Source organism: Sesamum indicum, linkage group LG1 (genome assembly GCF_000512975.1).
Source record: "Sesamum indicum cultivar Zhongzhi No. 13 linkage group LG1, S_indicum_v1.0, whole genome shotgun sequence".
Classification (NCBI taxonomy): domain Eukaryota; kingdom Viridiplantae; phylum Streptophyta; class Magnoliopsida; order Lamiales; family Pedaliaceae; genus Sesamum; species Sesamum indicum.
In genome coordinates this window covers 10,617,737-10,644,703 of record NC_026145.1, presented here as the reverse complement: position 1 = coordinate 10,644,703, position 26,967 = coordinate 10,617,737, and the positions used below count along the sequence as shown (strand labels likewise).

General features: G+C 34.6%; 2 protein-coding genes across 2 annotated transcripts; one reads left to right on the top strand and one right to left on the bottom strand.

Moving 5' to 3' along the window:
* LOC105161723 (ubiquitin carboxyl-terminal hydrolase 15) lies at window positions 3,401-11,123 on the top strand. Its single transcript, XM_011079519.2, has 14 exons — window positions 3,401-3,512; window positions 5,716-6,163; window positions 6,673-7,114; window positions 7,236-7,674; window positions 7,749-7,894; window positions 8,096-8,184; window positions 8,292-8,377; window positions 8,456-8,618; window positions 8,864-8,987; window positions 9,091-9,248; window positions 9,337-9,421; window positions 9,664-9,876; window positions 10,097-10,158; window positions 10,434-11,123. The coding sequence occupies exons 2-14, from the start codon at window positions 5,877-5,879 to the stop codon at window positions 11,077-11,079; spliced, it is 2,940 nt and encodes a 979-aa protein (XP_011077821.1). The 5' UTR covers window positions 3,401-3,512; window positions 5,716-5,876; the 3' UTR covers window positions 11,080-11,123.
* LOC105161713 (protein PHYLLO, chloroplastic) lies at window positions 11,284-24,553 on the bottom strand. The gene is made up of 28 exons (XM_011079506.2): window positions 24,263-24,553; window positions 23,995-24,186; window positions 23,193-23,410; window positions 21,899-22,016; window positions 21,637-21,753; window positions 20,802-20,885; window positions 20,436-20,495; window positions 20,230-20,301; window positions 19,775-19,879; window positions 19,510-19,704; window positions 19,041-19,139; window positions 17,893-18,456; window positions 17,493-17,717; window positions 16,963-17,262; window positions 16,674-16,741; window positions 16,420-16,578; window positions 16,151-16,276; window positions 15,941-16,072; window positions 15,730-15,844; window positions 15,205-15,360; window positions 14,829-15,059; window positions 14,501-14,668; window positions 14,132-14,275; window positions 13,485-13,946; window positions 12,730-13,026; window positions 12,485-12,642; window positions 12,276-12,383; window positions 11,284-11,778 (listed from the first exon to the last, which is right to left on the bottom strand). Exons 1-28 carry the CDS (start codon window positions 24,425-24,427, stop codon window positions 11,538-11,540), a joined length of 5,079 nt encoding a protein of 1,692 aa, XP_011077808.1. The 5' UTR covers window positions 24,428-24,553; the 3' UTR covers window positions 11,284-11,537.

The following is a 26,967-nucleotide window of genomic DNA, read 5'->3' as shown; positions in this document are numbered from 1 at the left end:
TTATGTTACAATTATTTCTAAACACTGAACAATCAGAGGCGTATGATACTAGATTATTGTAATTATATTACAATTATCTCACACTGATCCTATACTATTTAATTCTAAGCACTGAATAGTCAAATATTTATGATATTGGATTGCTGTAATTATAATATATATTACAAGCATCTCGCACTAATCCTATATTATTTATTTCCAAACCCTAAATCGTCAGAGATTTATGATACTAGATTACTACAAAATAATTCCATTACAAGCTGTACCTTACCACTTTCTACGTACGTTATTGAAGCTTTTCATCTAATAAAATAAAGTATATATCGCATTAATATAAAGAATATATAACTGAATAGGGATGTGCATCCTGATATAGAGTTAATAATTACTACAATCACTACAAAAATTATACGGACATCCTAAAAAATATTAACTTAATTTCACAAACTATCCCTATTTTTTAACTGTGAAGAGTAATTTTTGTAATTATATAAAAAGTATGGATGATTTGTTTAAATAAATATTAAATCAAGAAATGTGAATATAAGTATCCCTAGCAAGTTTATGAAGTCCGACCCTTATTTTTTAATTTTGCAATAATATACATATATATATATATATATATTCGTGTGAATGTATATCACGTAAACACTTCTTATTAGATCCTGCGGAGTAGAATATGGTGGTGAGGGATGAGTAGGTATGTGAAGTAGGAATAGTCATAATGTTGGGACCAATTTGGTAAATCGGTTTCCTGTAGAGTGAATATGGTCCCCTCAATTTCTTATCAAAAGAGGAAAGATTTGGTCACGGGACCATACCACGTACCATCACAACTAACATTCCTATGCTTGCATTAATATTTTAATAATTTAAGCTACGGTAAACTCTTCATTTTTTTATTTTTTTTTAAGCAGTAAACGCTTCATTATTAAATTACATGATTATTTCAAAGTTTGAATTATTATGTGCTTTTTTTTCCCCACGCTTTAATTTTAATAGTAGACAAGTTAATTTGTAGTACAGAAAAATAAATTAAACCACTTAATTGGAATCGATTGATAAAAACTTTTGTCTGATTTTGATTTGTTAAATGTAACAAACCAACCTTGAACAAAATCTTTTGTTCGTTTTCATGCTCGGTTTCAGCTTGTTCGATTACTGAAATAATAATAAAATATACTTCAAAATATCAAAGTACTGGAGTTCAGTTCACAGTTGATACAATTAACACTTGTTTGAGCTCGAATAGATTCATAATCAAACAAAATTGAAACATAATGTTTCGAACTCGATTATAATTCAAATAAATTTGAACAATGATGTAGTCAGATTGATTCTAATAATTAGAGCGTACAAGTTTGAGACAAAAAGTGCTAACATTTTTCAAGAAAATTAGGCCTAATTTAAATTATTGTAAAGTAGATTATTAAATGTGTAAATTTTTATATAATATGGGATGAAAAATAGGATTTTTCAATAGATGGCCTTTGGAAGATACTAAAAAGCAATTACTATTAATGACATGAAAAGGCACATGACCATGATGGTTTAACTTACTCTAAAAATGTATTAAATTTTTTATTAGTCAACAAAGACAAAATATTTTTAAAAAAATTTGGTGACTATCAACATCATTTAAATAAGTTCTTATTTTATTTACACATTTAGTCTGTTTTTCTAGCGAAATTTAGTCTTGAATATCAATTTCACATTTGATTATTTTTTTTAATAAATTTAGTGCTATGTCAACAATTTTGGTCCTTTTTATATCGGAGTAGATCTTATTTTTGGTCCTGTAACTATATCATTACGAATAAATTTGTAAAAAAAATAAATAAATTAGAGATATTCAGGATTAAATTAAAAAAAAAAGACTAAATGTATAAATGAAGAAAGTCATAAGAACAAAAACATTAATGACCCATAATTTTATAATAATAAAAAAAATACAATTTTGCCTAGTTTTAGTTACTCAAATAAAAAATAAAGGCTATACTAATTAAAATTAAATAATTCATACGAAAAATTCAAGTTTTAATTTACTTAAGAGCAAAGAATAATAGAATAAAATAAGACCCGAAATAAACATAGGACATTCATATGTTGTACCCCTGAAATATTCCCATCTGCACATTTTGGTCATTATGCTGCTCGGCTCACATGCACCCTATGGCAAATCAGCTGTCAAACCCATCATTCCTTCATCAAAATATTTATGATTCATCATCAGACTTCTTATCACCCTATCCACCACCATCATTATTCATCTCATTACTCACTCATAACCTGCACAAGAATCAATTATTATATATAATTAATAAAAATTATGATTTTTCTATCAACATTTCCATATTCTTTTTATTTGGAATTATTTGTTTCTTTCAAGTTTAATTAAATATACATTTTCTAATTTAAAAAATATTGTTGCATAATAGACGAACACCTCTTTACTAGATATTAGCTATGGTTAAAAATTATAATAATTATTTTGGTCATTAGATAAAATAATGATCAATATTAATTAATTATTATCAAAATTTAAATTTATGCATTAATTTAGATATTAATTTTATTATTTTATAATGCGTCGGACCCACACCTGAAAGTAGTGTTCTCGATTTCGTAATAAGACAACGTTTGACCTATGTTGTATTTGAACATTATGAGTGTGTCCAACATGAATCTATTATTTTTAAATATTTGAATGGTGGCTTCTCACACGTATCAAGAGTTTTTTTTTTCCCAAGTTTATGTATATTAGTACTTGTTATGATCCTCTAATGTTTGTTTATGATTTTAATTTTTGAAAAATATGTATTTTTAATTTTGTATATTTTTTTTTTGTATGAAATAAGAAGATATTTGGATTAATTAATAAAATTGTGTTTGTATTAAATCGTGGTGTGAAATTAATATATTTTCAATAAGAATATATATAAATAGATATATTTTTATTTTAATTACTGCTTCAAACATTGAAAATTGAAAATGAAAACATAAACGGATGTTAATAATATTAGAATTGTAAATTATTTGAATAAGACGCAAAATAATTGAACTTATAAAGTGATAATCATAATAACTTTATAATTTAAATCATAAAAAATTAATAAAATATATTAAGTTCCAAAAGAATTACTTTAAGATATGCTTCTAAAAAATAATTTAAAAAAATAGTAATGTAGCATTGCTTATTTTCGCTCATTATTTTCTAGAAAATAATATAAAATTCCACAAAAGAGTTCATTCGAGCAAGAGAAAAAGTGTTGATTAGACACTTTCATGAGTTTCCAAGGTCCCACTTTTTCAAACTTTCCAACCAATGGGAAAGATCCACGTGTGAGTACTAGACCATGCAGAGGGTGTATCTGTGAGTGGGTCACAGGGAAGTATACCCCGGGGCCTTAAAAGTTGAACAAAGAAGAAAGCTTAGTGTGAAACTGTGTTTTCTGCAGTTGAAGGCTAATTAGGCTGCGGTTTCTCTCACCATTTGAGAACTCAAAATAAAGGTACAATCTAATCAGACTTATGCTTCTTTCATTTTTTGTACGATGGATTTTTCTTCATATGTTGATATATATACATATATATTATCCATGGGTATGTGATTGAATGTGTATGTGTATGTGTACTTGTGTTTGTGTGCGAATGAGTATGAGTTTGTGTTTTGTCAATAAATCTTTGAGTTTAAGTATCTTTATGATGTGGGATTTGGTTGTTCTCTTGAAAGCTTCACAAAGATTAGATCTTTTTAATGATGTGATGTTTGGAAAAATTGAATCTTTGTGGAGGAAAAGAATTAATGTGGGTTAAATTTTATTATTAAGAGATTTCGGTAGAAAGAAATGTGGATTTTAGGGGTTCATTTATTTCTGAATCCTGTTCGATTAAATGACAGAATCTGGAGAACGTTTTGAATTTGATTGGTTCCAGTGAAGAACTTTCTTTCCGAGTTACAAGGTTGTTTATACTGGAACAGTGCTTTGTTATGCTTTTTTTTTTTTTTTTTTTTTTTTTTTTTTTTTATTTCTCTCTTTTATTTAAATTACTGCAGTGTTATCTCATTGGAGTTTTATGCCTAGGTGTTTTGTTTTTTTTTTTTTTTTTTTTATTTCTCTCTTTTATTTAAATTACTGCAGTGTTATCTCATTGGAGTTTTATGCCTACCATAAGTGGTGCTTTTGATTTCTAACTTTGTCTGTCGGAAGAATTTTTCTTGTCATTCTTGATCAGTTGCCCTGTTTGTAACAACCTTCTATGTCAGGGAAAGTTAACATTTTCTTCCGGAGTTTATGCCACGTGTTTTCATGAAACCACAATGTGATTGAATGTAACTTTAAGTTTCTTGTCGTATGCGAAGTAAATGAAAGGTGGTTCTAGTGAAGTTTCTTATCGACAGGTGGAGCAAGAACTTATATTTGTGAAAAGTAAAGCTTCAAGATTTGCATCTTGGTTACAAATATTTCTTTCTCGGATTACTGTTGCATCAGTTTTGTTTACTCGTTCGCGCTGCAGGAACAGGCCACAGAACATTTCGTTTGTTGTAGGCACTTGGATGCATATCATTTGTGTTTCACCTATGTTTGAAGCCATTGGCTAGATGGATGAATCTTATCTTTCTCAATGTCCTTTTAAATGTATCTGACTTTTCAAAAGTCATCATTCTTGACTGCAAAATAGTTTTTTGATGATTTTACGGGAGCTTCTCATTGCAAAAACTATCTTGTAAAGACCTATTTTGTGCAAGGCATACAAAAAGGAAACTCATGAATCTGGAGATGGAAAACCTCGTGAGCTAATACAAGAAGATTAATAATTGTGAGCAGTTAGCCAATCACTTGTACTCAGAATGGTAAAATTGAGCAGTTTGATAATTCTGTAATCTAGAAAACGAAAGTTATTTTATTCACATTTCACCTGGAGAGCATTTTCATGCTGTTTTGAAGGCATCTAGCTGGTAATGCTCTATGTTCTTAGAAAAATTAGCAAGTACCCTGAATCTTATTGTGTCCGTCAATATTTCTCTACAGGAGATGTTTTCAGTGCTTTTCTAGGTTACTTCAAGAATGTTGGTTGTCTTGATTTCTCAGTATGTGACTGTAAATTCAATTCCTAGAATTGTATTTTCCTGAATAGTGAGGTTACTTGGTTGAGCTAAGTATGTTTTCTTGATTCAAGTCAGTCATCTTCTTGATGTTGTGATGGAGAAACTAACCAGGGAGCGGAAATTGAACAGCCACCATATCTAGCATAAGTTCCGAGATACATCATTTGGCACCTCTGCGTGTATCCTGGGTTTCATTTGTACAAAGCACTCTTTGTCTGTGCATGAAATGATTTGGAGTAATCCCTCTCTCGGAAATGTAAATGTCAAGATCCTGCATATTAAATGTTTATTTATTTTTAATTGTTCCGGTATATTGTGAAGAAATTGACAGCACTCTTCCTTGTTGGTTGGTCAGCTATGACGTGAAAATAAAGATGTAACTTTGTGTTCATGTTCCGAATGATCATTAGATTCATCTGTTAAATAATCAACCATAGGAATGTCGTCAAAACAAATCAATTTTGGAGTTTCCGGGTTAAGCATTTATGTATTTACTATTGTTGTTGCTACTGCTGTCAATAACTCTTTGTATTTTCATGTTTTAAATGAATTACAGTATGAGCAGTGGTAAATTTCTCATCCAAAACCACATTTTTGTTTCTCAGGTGAGGTGCACCAGCACTAAGATGCGGCATATGATGAATAGTGTATATATAATTAATGCCTGAGTTTTTAACAGACTGGGATTGTGTAGCTAAAGGAAGTTTGTTGTTTGGAAGGGTTTCGTTTTCGGGTGTGTACAGGACATGAGTATGCTTGTTGGGACATGCTTGAGCCAAGGGAAACCGATATACCAGCTCTGTTTCTTGTCTTTGTTGTGCTTCCCCTGGTTAGTTATTTCGTACTAGGAAAATGGAGTGAGACTGCAAAAAGGAAAGAGAGGTCAAGTTTGATCACTGAAGGAGCGGCTGAGGAAGCTCTGCAAGCCAAGGATATGGCTGTTGGCCGTGTTATGTCTGTGGTGCATTTTCCAAAAAGTGGAATTCGTCAGTGTGCCAGATGCTTTGGCCCAGCTAAGACTCGTTGCTCACAATGCAAGTCTGTTTGGTATTGGTATGCCAAGTTCTTCACTTATCTCATGATATAAATTCACTTGTCGTGAAGTTAAACGCAAATTTGCGCCTATATGATTTCCTGAAAAGCTTCACTTGTACACAAGAGGCTGGGTACTGGACCCAGAAAAAACCTGTCCTCTTTGAAGATATTTTTCATTATGAAAATGATCTTGGCAAAAGATTTTTACATAGTCTGCAGTTTGCTGCATTAACAACAGATTCCTTTTCATTGTGACAAATCGAGATTGAGGTTGAAGACTTCAAGTGAAACTTCAGTATATTTGATCATCTCTAAGTAACTTTTTGCGTCGGCAATTCTTTCTTTTGGTTGGCCAGAGTCCAAGCAATTTATTACGTCAATAGTTTTCCTGTGTCTTTCAGAAATAAATTTAACATAATGTAGACTGATGTAGATAGGACATGGAAATTTTTTGGGGATTCGGAATCTTAGGTCAATTGCCAGCTAGATCATTATAGTATCATTATAAACTTACAATATCCATGCAGTTCTGGAAGGTGTCAGATTTCTCATTGGAGGCAAGTTCACAAGCTCGAGTGCGAGCAATTGGGGAAGGACTGCCAGAGGTCATGTCTGAAGCCTATACCAAGTGAAGGATCTTATCAAGGGACCTCATTATCATGTGATAAAACTATGGAACAATGTTCATCCCAATACAACATGTGGCAGCCAAGTGTTGATAAGGCTTCTTTAGAGGATGTTGTTTCTCCTCCCTCAACTACATTAACCTCTGCAACTGCCTCAAGCGTGATGCCAAGTACAGCTGGGAAATCTGTCATTAATCGACGATCTACAGAGATCTGCTCATTGCTTAAAGGCAATAGAGACTCATCAAGAAAAGCAGATCGTGCTGCATTAAAGTCCCCTAAGGAAGTCTCTGGGTTTTGTTTTACTCACCCCCCGCTCGTTCAGTCACCGGAAGATGCTTACGTGAGATATTTTTCTTTGTTCCATTATGATTCTATATATTTTCTCCATATATAGATGGATATTAGCTTAAATTATTTGTAATTGTTCATTTTCTCAAATATTATAGTAATTGTTGTTGCAGCTGAGGGAAGGTGATTGTGTCCTGTCAGAACATCATGCTAACGTTCTTCCTGCAGCTGAGAAAGCATATGGTGGTCTAAGAAGTACCTTGCTGGAAAGTGGCACAACAGAAAGTGAAAGCTTAAATGTAATTGGTAGTGGAAATAATTATGGGATTTTAAACTCATCAACTGCAGCAAGGAGTGACACAAATGCATATGACACTCAAATGGACTTGAGAAACGGAGATTACTTGTACCAGAAAAGAATCCCCTGCTGCGATGAAATGAAAGGCTTTAATTCCTCTCAGAAGACTTCAGTGAAAAGAAGTAACAAATCAAGAATTATTTCGAATTCTCATGGAATTGAACCGCATAAATCTCCAAAATCAAGGGTGAAAGTGTTTAAAGAACCACCATCTTCAGATACAAGTGTAGAAGTTCAAAATGCTGATGAGTCAAGTAGGTTGTTGTACAGTTTTTACCTTGTAGTAGAAGGCAGTTGCTCTTACCTTTACCAAGCTATTTTGATGCAGGAATTGCTACAACGAAGGTAAACATACAGGACTGTAATAGGGTCGCAAACCTGGGAATCATGAGGATGATGGGTATGAAAAAGTCCACGAAAATTGACCAGCAGCGACATTCAGAAGATAGTACCAATAGCCACAGAAAAGTGAAGGTCAGTTTTCAGAAATGATCTATGCATGAGTTGCACAGAAAATGTGGGGTGCATCAGTAACATGTCATGAGATAAATGGAACTATTCATAAGATTGGAAAAAGGATTGATTCTATTTTGTCCTAGCTGCACAATTAGCCTTGCCGCCTGATTGATGACTTCACCAGGAAACTCATCATATTGAACGTTTCTGAACTACCAGATGATTTTTCCCTATGAAGAATTTGTGAAGTGCTTTAAGTTTGAAGTTTTCAACATGACACCTAGAGGACTTGTGAACTGTGGGAATAGGTAAAAACTACATTTTGTGCTTCCAGATGTTTTCATCTTACAGAATAAACAATTGAAAAATCACATAGTGTGAAAATATAATATTATCAGCTTTTCTTCTTGTGCAGTTGCTATGCCAATGCCGTATTGCAGTGTCTGACATGCACAAAGCCTCTGATTGTTTACCTTCTTCGACAATCACATTCTAGAGCTGGTACTTGCTTCTTCCTAAGTGCTAATTGTGGTACTCTTTAGTAGGACAAAGTTTATTGACGTCTTATGTACATGCCAGGATGTGCGAAAGATTGGTGCCTCATGTGTGAGCTTGAGCAGCTTGCATTGATGCTGAGAGAAAGTGGTGGCCCTCTGTCACCCATGAATATTCTTATGTACATTAGAAGTCTAAATTCCCAGATTGGGGACGGAAGTCAGGAAGATGCTCATGAGTTTTTAAGGTCTTTAAGCACTTAAACAAAAAAAAATCTCATTATTACTTCTCACCCCTACCCCTTGAATCTTTAGGTGTATCTTGATGCATTTGCTAGAGTGCTTCCAGTTTATTTATACTCTTTGTCGAAACCTTAAAATACAAGCCTTATTTGCTGGTTGACTATCAAATTTAAACTTATTTCAGAACCTCTTCATTTCATTCTGGGTATAATGATCATAGTTAACTTCATCTAGTGCCTTGCATTCTCAGGCTTCTTGTGGCCTCAATGCAATCAATATGCTTGGAAGGATTTGGGGGAGAAAATTTTGTTGAGCCCAGGCTGCAGGATACTACTTTTATACAACATATGTTTGGAGGATGTCTTAGATCAAAGGTGGTTGATCCCTTAGGTACTCCTAGATATTTCATTGTCAGATGCCTTTTCTGCCAACTGTTGTATTCTATAGTAAGACTAAACTGAATAAACCTTTCGTCAGGTTAAATGTTTGAGATGTCACCATGAGTCAGAGCGGTGCGAGAATATTATGGATCTTACTTTGGAGATATTTGGTTGGGTTAAATCATTGGAGGATGCGCTGACTCAGTTCACTAGTTCAGAAGAGCTTGATGGAGAGAACATGTATAGATGCACAAGGTATGCTAACCCTTCATCACGCTCTTTTAGAACGTAAATCCCAGTTTACTCGATCATATTTGTGGTTCTTAATATAATTGAATAAAAGGTGTGCTACATATGTTCGAGCACGGAAGCAATTGAGCATACAAGAGGCTCCAAATATCATGACCATTGTCTTGAAGAGATTTCAGGTATTGTTTTTTCTTTGTTTTATTCCAATCATCCGTTTCTTTATCAATTAGTTTGCAATATCGTGAGAAGGCTTAAGTACTTAATTGATATAACTATTAATCCTTCGGAAGTTACATTCTGAGATTCACACAATGAAGTAGGATTTATATGCATGTTGGATATTTATTTTCTTTATTTCTGTTTTTTGTTACTTACCTTCTCGTTTTTTATATTGGTTTTTGACCCATGTTTTAATTATCAGGAGGGAAATTACGGGAAGATTAATAAATGCATCACTTTTCCGGAAATGCTGGATATGATTCCATTTATGACTGGGACTGACGACATACCTCCGCTTTACATGCTTTACGGTGTTGTTGTGCACCTAGATACATCAAATGCATCGTTTTCCGGTCATTACATATCATATGTGAAAGATCTGCAAGGCAATTGGTTCAGGGTTGATGATACTGAGGTAAACTCTTCTAGAGGCTCAATGCAGTGTGTGCATGACTACCATGTAATCTAGTCTGGTTTCTTGTTTTCGTAAAGTATTCTCTTCTGTACTGAATACTGGAATCTGTGTTCTTGACTTTATTGCACTTTACTGATGTATTGTGGTTCATATCTGTTTATTGGACTTTAATTTCTGTTTGATAAGGTCTCTCAATTTCCATTTGTGGCTTGGTTGGCAGGTCCAGCCGGTAGAATTGAGCCACGTGATGTCAGAAGGTGCATATATTCTGTTCTACATGAGGTAAGCTTCAGAATCCGGGTAAGATAGGGGAATGTGATATGGTATGTTTGGATAAAAAGAGTTGGATTTGGAAAGAATTTATTGAATACACCATAATGACTCAAAAAATAATTCAAACTGGGAGTCAAGGACTTGAAATTTATCATAACTTAAGTTAGTCAAACAACTTAGTAGATTTCTTGTGACGGATTTGAAATTTTGGATCTATTGATTGAATTACAAGTTTGGATTCTGTTTTCACTTTCCGTGGGGTTTTGACATTTGCTTTTCTCCAGGTCATACCCTCGCTTGGCCCCTGCTAGAGGTTCTAACATGAAGGCCAGCCGGCGTCGGAATTCTGGCATCCCTAAGCACGACCTATCAGAAATCCAAAGGTCTTCAAGACCTGAACAGAGCAAACTAAATCACAACTTAGTTTCGGATCATAGGTTAGAGACAAATGTAGACTATACCAACATCTCTAGAGGAATCCTTATTAGAGAAAATAGAAATAGATCTTTGAAAAATTATGCCGGGTTCTCAGATGTTACATCTAGTGACTGGTCCCCATTTACTAGCTCAGACGACTCATCATTTACCACCGAGAGCACCAGAGACTCTTTCAGCACACTGGATCATGCAGAAGTCCGGTTTTCGTCAATCTTCCAGTCTCTGTATCCAGCAGACTGTACATCCCGGAGAACTATCTCGTGCAGTGTGTTTCCATTCAGTAAGTCTCTGACAAGATTTGCTCATGAAGAGAAGGGATTCATTTCATTTTCAAGTCCCCCTAGACTTGATCAGGAAGAAGAGTCTGCATGGCCGGACGTTGAAATTCGAACTGCAGGTTCTTACGGTGAAATTAGCGTTGGTGAGGATGTAAATTATAGTAGTGATCCAAGAAAAGGACCCCCTCAAACTTCTGTTCATTGTACAATATGATTTCTAGGAATAACTTTCTTGAAATGGCTAAATTAGCTAGTTGACATTGTGCCTCATATTTTTTGTTTCCAATATGGCCATGAGGCACATGAATATTAATTTTAACCAAGAATATGAAAAGGTTCTCACTTTTCTGGAAAGTTTTAGTTTCAAGCTTGCCTATTTCTATGATTTCTTTATGTACTTGCAAATAGTCCATTCATATGTTTATTTTAAATTTTTAGTAATATCACAAGTACAAGGAACAGGAAACTTGAAACATAGCTTGAGCGCTAAATGAGCCCTCCAAGAAAAAGAACACATTTGAACTGGAGTTGAAACACATAACGTTCTCTAGAAAATATGATCAGATGTTTGTTCAAGGGAACAAACAGTAAAGATTATTTTTATGTGGTTGCAATTAATTTATTTATGGTTGAAAAGAATGAAATGATCCAGATGTATTCTTTTGAAAGAAATTAAGTATTCTTCGTTCTCTTCATAAACTGCCTTATAGCAGTGATAACAGCAAGGGGATTCTCAAGATGAACAGCATGCCCGGCATTTGGAATTTCAACAACTGGTGGTGAATCGGAACTTCCATTTTCATGGTTGATTCTAGTGTGCATATCACGAGCGATTGCTTTGAATTTGGCGTCCTTTTCTCCCACTATAAGCTGAAGAGGCACTTTGCAGGTCTTCAGATCTTCCCACAATGATCTATTATAAGAAAGTAAGCAAGGAAAAGATGAACTTGTAAGTGCATACAAGGACTGAGTTAAAGGAACAGAGAGAGTGTTCAATATGTCTGCCTAAGAACTGAAAATGATGATATATTACGTAATGTTAAGCAGGATCAGCGCTCAAGCACGTAAGATCAGCAAGACAGTATAACAAGCAAACAAGTTCGCGTTTTGCTAAAATGTCATCAGTCAGTTGAGTTCTTTGCTGTGTGAAATAGTTGCATTTCTTATCTTTCTTATAGTAGAATAAACATCACAACTAGAAACATTATGATTCTGCATGGATAACAATACAAATAACTCAAATCAACATAATTCACACTGACACAGTTTGTATCGAATGAAAAAGTTAATTATATGGGCATCATAAGGGCAAAACTCAATGTCGTGAAAGCATTCTGAAAAGGGAAGCTCAACTCACAGTGAGTTGAAATTTATAATTTTTAGTAATGACCCAAGATTTTGGAAACTTACGGCTGCCTTCCGATGCTTAAATCAGATAGAATTTTGCCAAGAGTGTGTAAGTCATCATGCTGCAAACGATTGGTCACTATCTGCTCGAACTTTGGATGGCTTCTAAAGCTGTATCATAAAAATATTGGTGACAATATGTTAATATATTCAACTATGAAATCTATCAAAGCAATAAGTGGATTCAAATGCACAAAGGAACAATCCATTACCTGGCCCATAGTACTTCAGCATACCAAGTCTGTATAAAAAATTCTAAGCCATTTGAGACAAGAATACTAGCTCTGAAGTCATCTTTTGCTTTACGGGTTGCTCTTGCATCGTTATCTATCAGACCCGGGCTTCCAGAAATTATCACAGCTCTTTCGACCTTTTATTGTAGCACATTGTTAGACACTTATGATTGGTTAAAAATCAGAGTTGCGCCAGAATACATTTTTGGCATATAATTTTATACCTTATCACTGCGTTTTAGGGCTGTGTATAACGCGATCCTGGCTCCCATCGAGTACCCGACAAGTATAACCTTTCCAGGAGTAAGATTATTCAATACCTTGCATAAGATATCAACCACCACATCAATTGATAAATTTGGTCGGTCTGAAACGTCATTGCCTTGATATTGCAACTTTGATCCCCCGTGACCAGGAAGGTCAATTGCAATGCATCTGGTGGAGCCTGACATGGCCTTCATGATGGGAGTCCAGTCTCTACCAGCTCCTAGAAAGCCATGAAGAAAAACGACGGTACTACCCTGCATTGATAGGAAGGTAAGAATGATAACAAAAAGAACTTAGCTGGCTTAGTCTATCAATATGATCAAAATCAAAGTACTGGTACAGAATAAGAATTTCGTTAAATAGTATTTCAAGTTTCAAGTTTTATAAAATCATTCAACAAGTTTATCTCTTCCTACTGTAAATTTCAAATGTCACTCATTGCTAGGATCTAGCCTTACTCATTATCACATGCTGTTGATTTATTGCACCATCACTTTCAGGAACTGTAAAAGTAAGGATATTTGTTCAACTGATTGGGCAGAAGTCATACATCAATAACACTACTAATTATCATAGAATCATAAAAATCACGTGTTTTTAACATGTACGAGGATCTGGTAATTTGTGCAGGGCGTAGTAGATCAGTTGGCTGGATAATCATTGGAAAATAAAGATTTGGAGAAACTAAAAGATGATTTAGTTTATTACTTACGTCGATGCTTTCCCCAGTTTCAAGCACATTTGTGGAAAATGAGACACCTTCTGTATCAACTGCTAATTGATATTCCTTCACTTGTTCATGAGTGAAGGTTCTAACAATCACATCAGGATTTATTTGACATTTTTGGAGTAACCGACCAGCATCAACAGCATCAGCCTCTATAGAGCGGTGAGATGGATTATAATGGATATTTAAAGGCTCAACCGTCACATCTTCCTTAAACCACTTATAGGTTCCAAAACCATGCGCCACACATAATTCTGCCTCCTTGTTCATCAACTTTTGCATCTCAGCATTTTGCAGGTCAAGATATCGAGCAAATTGGATGTAGGCGGACAAACCAAGTGAACTTTCAAATGCAGCACTGACGACTGTCATTTTTCGGTGCTGCTGAGCCCATCGTGCAACGAGTGCAGCATTCTCGAAGCCACCAATAACACTTGGTTTTATTACCTAAGCCCAACAAAATTACAATGTCAAACGTAGCAGATATGTGCATTAGTGCCTTAGTTGGATTTCAATAATCTACGTTCACCCTCTTATCCTGCAAAATCTTCTTGATGCAATATATTGAATGATAGGAAATGCAGCCAGGCTACAAGTGATATATAGTATTGCCAAAACATAATCCTACTTACAACAGCAGCAACTCCTGAGTGGTTGTATTTCTGGAGGACCTGGAGATGATTCTCCCTGATAGAGTTGATGGTTTCATCCAACGCCACTGCTAAGCCAGTTTCTTCACAGAATTTCACTATATCTTCTTCATTGTTAACAGGCTCCTGAAAACCCATTGTAAGGAAAAGAACTTATTCAGAACATGATAGTTCATAATATCAAGCCGTCGCAGAATTCTAGGAAAGTATCTATACTCCTGTAAACAGCACAAAATCTATACAAACACTGATAGAAATGCCAAATTCTGGAGGGAGCTTGGTATAGAATATCCAATGGAAAAGAGAAATTCTTATGGCTTGAAAGCATTTATAGTTGGTAAAATATCATACCTCGATATACTGCAGGGAGCAATCTTTGACACTGGAGGCAAATCTAATGGCATCATCATAAGTCCATTTCCTATTTGCATCTGCACGGAGTACAATATGTTGGCCCACTTTCTTTCTCACCTCTTGTATTACAGCGATATCTTCAGCGGGATCCGCTCGACGTGCTACCTGTGAAAGAACAATTTGAAAGCTCAAGTTGTCACTATCCCAAAATAGAAAAAATATAACAATGATTATGTGCTGCAGAAATAAAGCATCTCTCTTGTAGCTCCACAAAATCTGGAAACAAAAGCATTTCACAATGGGTAAATTTTGAGAATAATGTTACTTTTATTTTTAAGGCATTAAACCCCTCTGCAATGAGTGTGGATGCGATGAAAGCTGTGTCTGCTGGACTTCCATAAGAGTCAATAAGAGCACAAATTTGAACATCGGATGTGGACGATTCTTCCCTCCCAGGATGAAGGATATCCAATAAACTGCTACCATGTCTACTAGCAATGGCACTGAAGACAGCCATCTCTAAGCCACATCTGACACTGGGAAAGATTGAACCTGGCTATAGTATATTGGATGCATTAAAACACAAACGAAAACAAGGTCAAGAAGATACAAGAAGAACTAATCGAGGCAGCCAATTCCTGCATATTGCATAATTTGGTGCACTAAGAAAATATGAGAAGGAAAATTGCAAAAAGACCTACCGGAATTCCTAAACTGTTCCATATCCAAGAAGAGACAGAACACTTCAATAGAGGTAGGATGTTATTAATTGTGTTTCCTTCTATGACATGAATAAGAAACCGAAGTTGCTCTTCCACATCAACCAGATTTTCTTTGTGTATTTCAAGAGGTGCAACCTGTGCAAGCGTTAACATTTGAGGATCATGAACACAGTTTTGTTATGTTCTTTTCAATAAAATAGAAACAGGTAAATGGTTTTGGACTGCAAACAGTAAAATAAAGTACTATAAAGTGGCATAAGAAATTCAGGAAACAGAAGCCAGTTTTTGAAAGAATGTCACATAATAGAAGACAAAGTAGTTAAATTCAGTAGTAACATTAACAAAACTCTGAACTAAGCTTGGATTATCATAATATTAAATGAAATACCACCTTGTCAGGAAAGAAAAAAGATTCATTTATTTGGGAAGAAAGAAGTTGGTCTAGTTATACTCTCTGTAATCATTAGAATGGAAACTTTTAGCAAAGAGCAAAACTACAGTCACCTCTCCAAATCCAGTACTTCCATCTTCAAGAGACAGCCTTATAACAAAACCTTCTCTGTATGACGTTGTGTTGGAACTCCTTGAAGCTGAAGTAGGTGGAGCATTTAGCTGAACCCTGTAATAGATGAGTTGAAAAGTATGATAAAAAAAACTTTTTAGAAAAAATTACATTGTTTCATGATCCTGCTTTAGGTTGTTACACAAGGCTCACCGATACTGTGAGTACTCCATTTTACTGATTTTGTATAACATATCACCATTGGAGGTGGAATTCGCAGCTGAAAGCTTCAAGAGGGTGTTTAAAGCATGATCTGAGGCTTGACGAGTAAAGTTCCTCAAATTACTGAAGAGGCAAGGAATGTATTAGCATAGGGGAAAAGGTAACAATATGTTAATTTGGGAAGTTGATTTGCTGAAATACCTATGAAATTCGACGTTGGTATCAATTCCGCTTTCAACTTCCACTACACAATCAGCATCTTCATTCTGAGATGTGAACAGTGCATCCTGCAACTCCATTTTTGTCTTGACCTGTATATGCTTCACACTGCATAGACTATTTTTTATCAGTAGAGATGCTTGATACACACTCCAAGAATTCTACATTGAGACCAACTTCAAGGTTTTTAAATGTCTTTGTCTCACATTTGAATTTCCATATCAAACAGAATAAAGATTCATATTTCTTACCCATGTGCCAGACATAGATTACGTATAGAAACATTGTGAGATGTGTAGAAAAACTGGTCTAATATACTTCTGTCTAACGTATTTGCAACTGGAAGTTGACTGAAGATTGCACCACCGTGATTGTTAAGCACAAGTATGACCATTGGCTTCCGGCGAGTCCTTGAAGAAAGAAAAAATAATATTGGTAAAGTCAGATAAAAGGCATAGATGACAATTTCACCAAAAAAGGTCATTGAAAGACACAAAGCTTCTACCGTTGACTCAGAAGTGCCAATCCATTGGTATCATGTAGAAATGAAACATCTCCCATCACAAGAAGTACCTTCATATTAAAAAGACATACAAGATAATCAATGACTACTTAGTGGTACACATTTATCTTGCTAAAAGTCTATCATTTAAGGAAAAAAAGGAAGAGTTGGATCCATCAATCAGTGGCATCATCCATCAATATCATAACTCAGAATAGTTATTATATGCAATTGATCATTTGTAAGAAATTACATGTCCATAAGAAGTTCAGAAGTAAATGGTCTAACTCACTCTTTTGTTGCAGCCAACTGCAAATCCAATAGCAGTGCTGATCAAACCATCAATACCACTAGCACCTCTATTTCCAGTAACCTGGACCCAATGGCATGGTAAACCAGAACTAAGCATCAGTGAAGCACTGTGTGTACATTGCACCCAGTTACTTCCGTACATGTCTGCATCACGCACAGGCATGCTGTTTCCAAAAAACAAAGCAGATCCACACCGAATGGCTTCAAAGAGTTTGCGTGCGACATAGGGTTCAGTCAATGACTGTTCTGAATTAATCAAAAATGATGTCTCCCAGGCAGCCTACAAAGGAGAGAGGGTTATTTCAGGAAAATGATTTCGGCACATAGTCATGGTAATACTCAGCTCCAGTAACACAATAAGTTGTTACTATAAAAACTATAAGTATCAAAACCAAGATTCTAGTTGAATTTAAAACAAAATCTTATGCAGCTAGTCTGATCAGTATGGTATTGAAGCAAAAAAATAATAAGAATACGTTCAACACAAAAGCCTTAACTACAGAAGCATACCATCATGTCCAATCCACGTATAAATTCCCTCCATTTTTTGCTTACACGTGGAGTGCAACATTTGATCAAGCAATCACTGAACTGAGCGATGGTACTTTGAATCCTGTGTGTCATGATTTGAGAAGGGTCATGACGACCTGGATGAGTATCAACCATGATATACGGGCAAGGAGAGCAATGCTCTATCATCTGGGAAATGCGTCTCCCTGTTATCCGGCTTCCGATCTGTTGTTAGAACAAAGACAAAAAAAAAAGGACTTCACCAGAATTCATCTAATAACTAACATTACATCAATTTGTAGAAAATATTCTTGACGAACATGTGGTTTCTCATTTGAATAAAGGGTTGATTTTGGATGGGCTCTTGAAAAACTGTTTAACTGAAAAAATTGAATTTTACCTGTATTATGACATCAGCCTTCATCCAAGCTCTGACAGAATCTGACAGTAAGAGTTGATCCATCTGATCGACAAATAATATGTCCTTGCTATCAAGAAAAGATGACAAGTACTTCCTCAACCGTAAGCCTGATTGAGCATCAACTACAACTGGCCACAACAAGTGTTTAGCCAGTAGAAGAGCTGCCCATACGTCATCTTCGTTTTGAATAGAACCAAATACTAAAATCCCATGCTCTGCCCCTTGAATCAGTTTAAGAACTTCAGCCATATCCCCATACATGTTATTACATGCTAAGGAATGTTGTAATGGAATATATCTGGTAAATGGTTCAGAATTTGACAGCCAACAGTCTAATCCACTTAAACAGTCATGATTCCAATTTCTTGGACTGTTTGCTAGTGGTTCTCGGAAAGGGCAGTTGATATGTATAGGACCATGTGGTGAAGATGTTGCTTTGTATACTGCAGAGTCGACTGTGGTAAGAACGAATCTTGCAGAAATATCATCAGTAGGTGGAGGAAGACTGAAAAAGTGCCTCACAAAATTTCCATAATGATTGACCTAAAAGACAAATTTGTAATTGATTTATAGGAGCAAGCCATACTGAGTCATCACATTGTCATTAAACTCCCAAATCAAACGCTCAACAGTTAGACATTTGTCTTACTGTAACACCAACAAATGCAATTGAATATAATTAAGAGATGGCTATTTTTTTTGTTTTGTCCAACAATAAAGTGTATATGCACTTTAAATCAATTCAAAAAGCAGTGGCCCATATGACTTAGTCGAATCATATCCAGATAACAATCAGTAACTATCGCTCCATGTTCTGTCCAGGCAGGGTTGAGATTCAAGAAGAAACTGGACAGACATGGAAATTCCATTCTACCTTTTCTCCTACATTCTTAATTTAATGACAGGTGTTAATGCAGCATAACAGCAATAGTTTCTCTAACATTGGGTAAGAGAACCAAGCATGTCAATGATCTAATTCTCTTAAATTTCAAAAAGTACATCAACATGAAGCATAAAAATTATTATGTAACTGGAACTCAGAAAAATAGTCAAGTATCTCACAGCAATTTCATGAACCGAATATGAACAAATTATGCCATCACATGCAAAAGCAGTGGCCTTATTACCTGATTGATTGCTTGGTTTGCCCCAACATCTACCAGCTCAGGGGGACGATCTGCTGTAAGCAACAGCATTGGTACAAAATTCTGGCTGGCCTCCACAACCTTTATATCAGGACAAAGTGACACCATTAGAGAAAGAGCAAAACTAAAATAGCAAACTGGATGAATTCAAAAAGTTGAACAGTCACGGAGAAGAACATTACAAGAGGAGTAATGAAATTACCTAAAAGTGTAGTATGGAATTATTTGTGTACAAATATAAAGCAAAATGGAGAGTATAATAGCAAAAGATCTGGTTGATCAGACAGCTATCAATCCAGAAAGACTTTATCATAAGAAAGGATGTCTAGCTTGCTTTATGGCTCATGTACATTGGAATAATTCTACCAAAACATCCCTTAAGAAGTTTGACAAAATAATGCACTTTGGAAGAGATACAGAACAGCCATAGTTATGGAAATCTAGAACTCACAGCAGGAAAAAGATTTGAGACTGCTGTGCCAGATGACGTTATGATGACTGCTGGTTTCTGGGAACCTTTGGCATAACCAAGAGCATGAAATGCAAGGGACCTTTCATCAATGCATGCAATACAAGTTGTAAGTGGGTGACTAGCAGCAGCGATCGTCAGGGGAGATGACCTTGATCCAGGAGCTACACAAAAATACTAGATAAAGAATAAATTAGAAAGTAGGAAAAACAAAAAGCCCAGAACAGATTCTCATAGTAAGGCTTACCGTCAAACCAAGTCGGACGCATTCTTCAACTATTAAGGACGCCCACAAAGCATTGATGTTGGGACAATCCTGAGTGAAATAGCTGGCTTGATTGGGCTCATCTTTCTGGTGGCGGAAAAGAGACAACAAAATGAAGCAAAAGTTTCAACAACTGCATCAAGCAACAATACCAGAAGTAACATCGGGAGAACTACTTCAATTAACTGAAAATGCAGCACAACCTCTTTTTTAATTTAGTAGTGAGATGAATTTAGTGCCATCAAGTGTGCAACAAGATCAGCTAACTATTAGAATTGAAAAGAATCATAAAACCATTTGTTCCTAATCAGGGTTGCAAATGATCATAGTGACATTTGAATTATGTTTTGACCCATAAAAGTAGGACAGACGCCAATTCCAAATACAACAAACTAGAAAGTAGACGAGAATGTTCCCCACATAAATTTGTTCCATACCATGTTATTTCCAATTGATAAAGTTGGTGAAAGTCTTGCAGAGAACTGACTGCAAGCAGATGAAGCATCGCCCTGTAAGAATATGGGCATTAAAAATGTCAGTTAATGGTCTTTTGGACAATAAGCAAACTGGTTTATAATAAAGAAAGAAATATTACACTTTATGCATCTTACAATAATAGGTACAAGGATAAGGAGATGTCTACCTGTTCACAATTGCTGGTATCAAAATGCCTGCCATCCAGTAAGAGAGCATTTATACGTACCTACCAAAATATTTACCCAGATACATCATTCAAGAAAACTATGCAAGTAATCCATACGAAGAAAATCAAATCCTCTTTCAAGTTGAAATAAGAGAAGACCGAGAAATGATTTAGCTAATGAAAATAAAATAAATCCCAACTAGAGTAAGCTAATGATAATCACGTTAGTAACTGGATTTCCTTGCTATGTCAGCAACAAACAGGCACAGATATAACAAGGAGCAGATGCAAATGCCAAAAGCAATGCTTGGTAAATAATGAATCTCAGTTGATTTCACTTCCAATAGAAGTTGAGTTTGTCCGTACCATTTGCCTGTGGTCCTGTGCATTGTTGAACTTTGGAAGAGAAGAGTGAATTAATGGGCTAAAATTGACACAGGAATGTCTGGCCTGAAGCAAGAAAAATGCATGAGATCAGAGAGAGTGAAAAATGAAAATGAAGCAGGCAATAAACAAGTATAGCTCCAAATCAGCTTCAGTTTGAAAATTACAAGTTTCTTACAAATTCCAACTCATGTACTCGATGTGCAGAACTTCTGAGCCATTAAGAAAAATATACAGATGTATTTGATATATTAACCAGAGATGACAAGGAACATGCGAATGAAACTGTTAATGAACACATTCAACTTCTTATCAACAGTGAAATATTTAACTGAAACAACAGTTTAAATTATATGGAAAGCTAGGCATTGAAATAAATTACACATGCTGAGTGACATAAACTTCAGTCTCAGCTCCTGTGGCAAAGGCTAGAAAACCAAGACAAGAAAAAATCTTCAGTATAATTTGTGGCTCAGCAAAGACAACTTCTGTACCAGGTTGATCTGTGAAACTGTTAGTAAGAAGAAACATAATTATTTTGCCTCAGCCAGATCTTAAACTTTTAAATACAGTGAGGATATGAACCTAGCAACTGATTTATCAACAAACAATCAACCTACTCCACGTATCAAACTCCACTTTAACAAGTACAAATAGAAATTCACAAAGGAGAACCAAGCAACTTCTTTGGTTTCTATCCTCTTTTATCAGAATCAGAGAAGCATTGTAAGAGAATCTATATAAGCTTCTATTATTCTGTCATTTGATTCCAGAAGAAATTGTGACCACAATTTCGGGAGGCAACAACTCACACTACCTGGTCAAAAGAGACCTCAAATGTTTGAACAGCTTCACGAAAAGTACACATTGATGAGTCATCCCATGCCAAAGTTGCAACGAGGAAAGAGATATCATCAAATTCATCCAACTCAATCTGTTGAAAAGATAAATCTGATTATGAAGTGCTGTAAGTACAGGGCAGAAGCACTCCAGGACTCTCAGGATCCTACTTTTTAAATTATACAGGAACAAGTGCATGAGTAAGGATGGTGTGAAGACGCAAAGAAATGATTTCTTACATGGGGAATGAGAAGGTAAAACGAACCACTCTGATGTTTTATATTAGACATCTCTGTGTCAAACTCGACATCCAAGAAACCATAAGCCTTTGAAGATGTTGATTCAGCTGGAAGATATCTGCAGAAAAGTTACATTGGTATACTAGATTAGACATTTATTATTTTCCCCCACTAAACTTAAAACTAAGTAAAAGATTATGTGCTGAATCCAATGCAGTTAAGGCTAAAACCCAAGCTCCATCCTCTACTTTTGCTTCATACTGTTTCGGTGACTTATGGTGAATCAAACCAAGTAAAGGCTGATTAATATTAGACCATAGCAATGCACACCACAGAAGGAAGACAGAATTCTATGTGTGGGCTCATCCAAAGAAGAATTTGACTCTAAAGATATTAAGCGGACACAAGGCAATACTACAGTAGTTAATTCCCCAAATGATAGAACCAAAAATCTGTAAAGGAGGCATCACTTTTATTGTTGTTCAGGTAAATGGTGGAGCTAGGTGTTTCCTGTGACATTGTTGTGGTACTGAAGAGTCAAGCCCACTCTTAAGAACTTAGTTAGAGATCATGTTACAAGTCAATTGCAAGTCAATGAAACCACAGGCTATAATGCTGAATTCTAGTGTACCACAAGAAATTTTCTAAGAACAAATAGCATGAAAACATTTTCTGTTTCTTCCCATCCTAGGAAACCTAAGTCCTGAAGAGTCTCCAGTAATAGATGATTGGAACATCCTTGTACACATGTTTCTTGAAACTCTCTCTAAAACATTACGAAATGAGACATTTGCTTATCCCATTCCTATTAAGCATCTTGACAGAGACTGAGGCAAAATACTAATACTTAAAACCTTATATGCTCACTTTGGAAGGCCATCTCAGTAATATGCATGGCTGCCACCACTCTCATGTTGAGCACCATTAGACAGAAGTTAAATAAAAAAGTGACAAAAACTTGTACCTTGAGGGGCAGAAGCAATTACAAACATATAAAATATATTTTCTAATAAGCCATCTCTTCAACCACATATGACTTATCCAGTAATTTTCTTTTTCTATTGTTTTTTATTTTAAACTTCCTGCAGCATTCTGCATTCCTCAACCAAGTAGATTTATTGAGTTCCCAGGACCATTGATTAAAGGAATAATGATATGAATACAGACATAAGATCGTCTATAAATAAGGAAATTACAGAAACCAGTGTCATTTAACCGACATGGGAATATAGCAGGGGCATAAAGCTAATTCAATTCAGAATGTGGAGACAAACTAAAGATGAAATGGGTTTACCTCTGAATAGCATTGTGTTTTCCTGAAGCATCAGGAGAAGATCGCTTGAAGCTGACAGCTGAACCAATACCAAAAACCCCCCTGGTCCTTCCCAGAGAAAGTGATTTATACGTTGGATTCTCCTTCTCATTGGAAAGGAAGAATAAAGGAAATACCTTTGATGCCTCAGGTTGAGAGCAAAACCAATTCAACGCTTTTGCACTTGGAGGCACTGCAAGCTATGGAAGTGCAAAGCTCACATCTTTGTAGAAGATGATGAAGATCTGAAGAGAATTTTACAACTGCAAAGTGCAAAGCACAAAAATTTTTGGGCATGCACATGCATTATCTAAGGAAATAATACTACACCACAAAGCTGCTTTAAAACTCTGCCATCCCCCCTAAATTGGAGGACATGCAAATGTTTATAAAATGTGATTCTTCAAGCATTTGATCCAAAATACTATGTAATAAAAAGATGCTACTTTACAACTTTAAGCACATGCAAGGATGGTTCATCACACTATAAGTAATATCATTGGATGTACATAGCAACCTTGAGAAACTTAGAGATTGGTATATAAGTCAAAGGATCTCAATTTGCTAAATAATGAGAGAAAACCTCTGACCAGATCATATACTTATTTAGTGAAGTGCTCAATGAGTTCAGTAAAGAGGATGAACCACAAACAAACACAATAAAATATTTCAACAAGCTAACAGGAACAAGAGTTTTCATCAGTTACGACACCATAACAAGATTCTTTTCAAATAACGCTCAAAAACTCAAATCATAATAGAGTAATAAATTACAGGCTAGTACCTGAAATTTGTACATCCCACTTGAACAAGAAGGAGGATTGGCCTTCAACTCCTCAACAGCCTCTTTAATCCTATCCAATCCTTGCTCTAAACTCAACGCCGGTGGCAAATTACGCGTAATACAGGTGTTAACCAGCAATGCAGCATTCTTACCTTCCAAGACTTTATCTTTGCCCATTGAACTTCTCACAACCTACAAGATCACAAACACAAGAAAGTTAATAAACAACATTAAAGACAACCCACAATGCTAAAAATCACATAAAAACCTTCGAAATGGGATTTTGCCGGTGATTGAAGCGAGTCAAATATGGCAAAGCATGTTTCGGAACATGGGTGCGCTTAGTGATGGTGATTATGGTTTTCTGGTGGGGTTGGAGCAGTGATGGATGGAAAGGGAGAGTAATTGGAGAGTTTAGGGTGAAAGAGTTCATTGGTAATGGAGGATCGGTGAAGCAGAGGAGCAAGCTAAGGCATTAAATGCTGCTGCTCCAAACAGACATATGTATACATATATATATATGTATAACTGTGGCTGCAATTCTGACATCTTCTGTCAACTAAACTTTTGCAACTTATGATTTAAAAATCACTATTAACTTTAGATTACAAACCGTTTTACATTTGTCATAATTCCAAAACTAAAATGTTATATCTTTCCATGATTTTTTCAAGCATATATGATTTTGTTTGATCATTGAGGATCTTAATTTGTTGAAGAACAAACAATTATATTTTAAATTGCAGAAAATTTTTCTTTTTTTTTTTCAAAAGCGATATTATCTATAATTAAGTAATATTTTAATTTATAATTCGAATATATATTCTTAATAATTAAACTATGAATACTAATAAAAAAAATAATAAATTATTACAAACGTATACAATTAAGATAAGTATTCATGGGTCAAGTGAGATTCAACAAATTACATTATATTTACACAATTATAAAACTTAGCCGAAACAATTATTATAAGAAAAATAATAACAATTTGGATATAATTATTTACTACAAGAATCACTAACAACTACAAAGTGGAGATTTTTCAGTCTATTACAGATGATCCTGGCCGTGCAAATCGCTGCCGTTGACTAATCGCACGGTGATTCATAAGGTGCCAACTTCAATTGTTTTAATTTAGTGATGACTTAATCAACCAGAGAAGTATGGAATATAATTTATAATTGCAGTTGCTTGCCTCTCATTTATTTATCTATATTATTATAAAAAAATTAATTTTTTTTTATCTTTATATTCATTTTATTCTTTAAAATAAATATTCATAATAGTAATTTTAATATTTTTAATTATTTTTTTTCTCAACCCACTGCTCCATTTTTCTCTCTCATGTTCTTCATATTTTTTATTCTAAAAAACTTTCATAATTTCAGTAAACTCTGTTACGATTAATTTTCTCTCTCACATTCTCCATATTTATTACAAGTTCTCATATTTTTAATAAACCCACAATTATATTTTTTTCTTTTCTTTCTTACTTTACTCTACATTTCTTTTTTTTTCTCATATTTCTTTCTTTTTCCTCACCTTACTAATTTTTTTCTCGTCATCTCGTAATATAATTTTTTACATACTTGTGGGAACCGCGTACAATAAAAACTAATTTATTTATAATTAATCAAAGTATTATTATAAAATTGAATATGCAATACATCAATATTTTTAAAGCAACCAATAATTTTAAAATAAATAAATAAACAATATATTCTTATTAAAAATAAATTAACTACGTACATTCGTAAAACTTAAACTCACGAGTTATTAATTACGAGACCTCATCTTCATTATTCAAATAAGGAATTGTTGGTAAACAGTCTGAGTTATTAATCACAAATTCAACTACCTTGCAAGACCAATTTTCCCTGAATAAAATAGGATTGATTTATTGGCCATATATATGGACTTTTCCAATTTAATTATACTATACGACAACTCCTTTTCTACCTAAAATTTAATAAAAATATACAGATTCCATAAGTTGAAATCAAGTGGGCTTGCAGTCATCTTGACTTTGGGATTTCAAATATTACTTTTCATCAAATGTGTTCAAACCTTCTCAAATGCTCAAACCAATTTTAGATAACCCAAAATTTCCGTTATTGAAAATGAACATTATTTTGAATTACATTCTTCTTCTTTTCTTTCCTTTTTCTTTGATATTTCACGACCTCCTTACTCTAGCAAGGTATGTCCTTCTTATAAACAAACTCCTGAGCAATGTTTCTTACGATAATAGTTTATTATTTTTTTGTCTCGTCTGAACGTACTTATTAATTTAAATTATTGATGTATTAACTCAATCTGTAAATTTAAATAAAATAAATTATATAACAAATAACATACTATAAACAAAACCAAAAACACAAACTCCTAGAGAATATGATATCAAAACAAATACTACTTACATGCCACGGTCCAACACAAATCACGTTGCCTCCAAATCAATATTCAACCATTAAAAAAAAAAAAAAGAAAAACCCATCTCTTGTCTGTATTATTTTACAGAACAAAATATTATTGGGAGCAGTTTGTGTATGTTTCAAACACTGTGGAATCTAGCAGTCAACTTTTTTGGGCTGCCAAAAACCTCAACAAATTGAAGTAGGATAGACGAAAGAGTCTTGATAATCAATGCCAATTTTCATACTTGCCAGTGCCCTCCGTCTATAAGAAAATTCTTACCATACTGTCGCTATCATTATTGTTTTTGTTGAAAGTCAAGAATCATGCCGAAAACTGAGAATATAGTGATGTTATTAAATAAAATATTTAAATGTTACAGTGTATATTATAATTTAATGCCATAAATTATTTGAGTAGGTGAAAACTATAAATGGCACGCTAGCTACCAGGCTGCTGACAAAAAAATTATATATATTTTTTAGATATTCATAAATATAATATTATGCCGAATATGATTAGTTTTTAGACATGGGGACATTACCAAGTTGGAAG

Bases quoted from the DNA above. Each gene is read 5' to 3' on its own strand.
- LOC105161713 (XM_011079506.2), bottom strand. From the start codon at position 24,427: ATGAACTCTTTCACCCTAAACTCTCCAATTACTCTCCCTTTCCATCCA. The intron at 20,496-20,801 runs GTACGGACAAAC...ATATTTTGGTAG, and splicing joins CACAGGACCACAGGCAAATG to GTACGTATAAATGCTCTCTT. The intron at 19,140-19,509 runs GTGAGTTCTAGA...CCTGATATAAAG, and splicing joins TCTCAAATCTTTTTCCTGCT to GTTGTGGAGGCCAGCCAGAA.
- LOC105161723 (XM_011079519.2), top strand. From the start codon at position 5,877: ATGCTTGAGCCAAGGGAAACCGATATACCAGCTCTGTTTCTTGTCTTT. The intron at 8,619-8,863 runs GTCTTTAAGCAC...TTGCATTCTCAG, and splicing joins GATGCTCATGAGTTTTTAAG to GCTTCTTGTGGCCTCAATGC. The intron at 8,988-9,090 runs GTGGTTGATCCC...ACCTTTCGTCAG, and splicing joins GAGGATGTCTTAGATCAAAG to GTTAAATGTTTGAGATGTCA.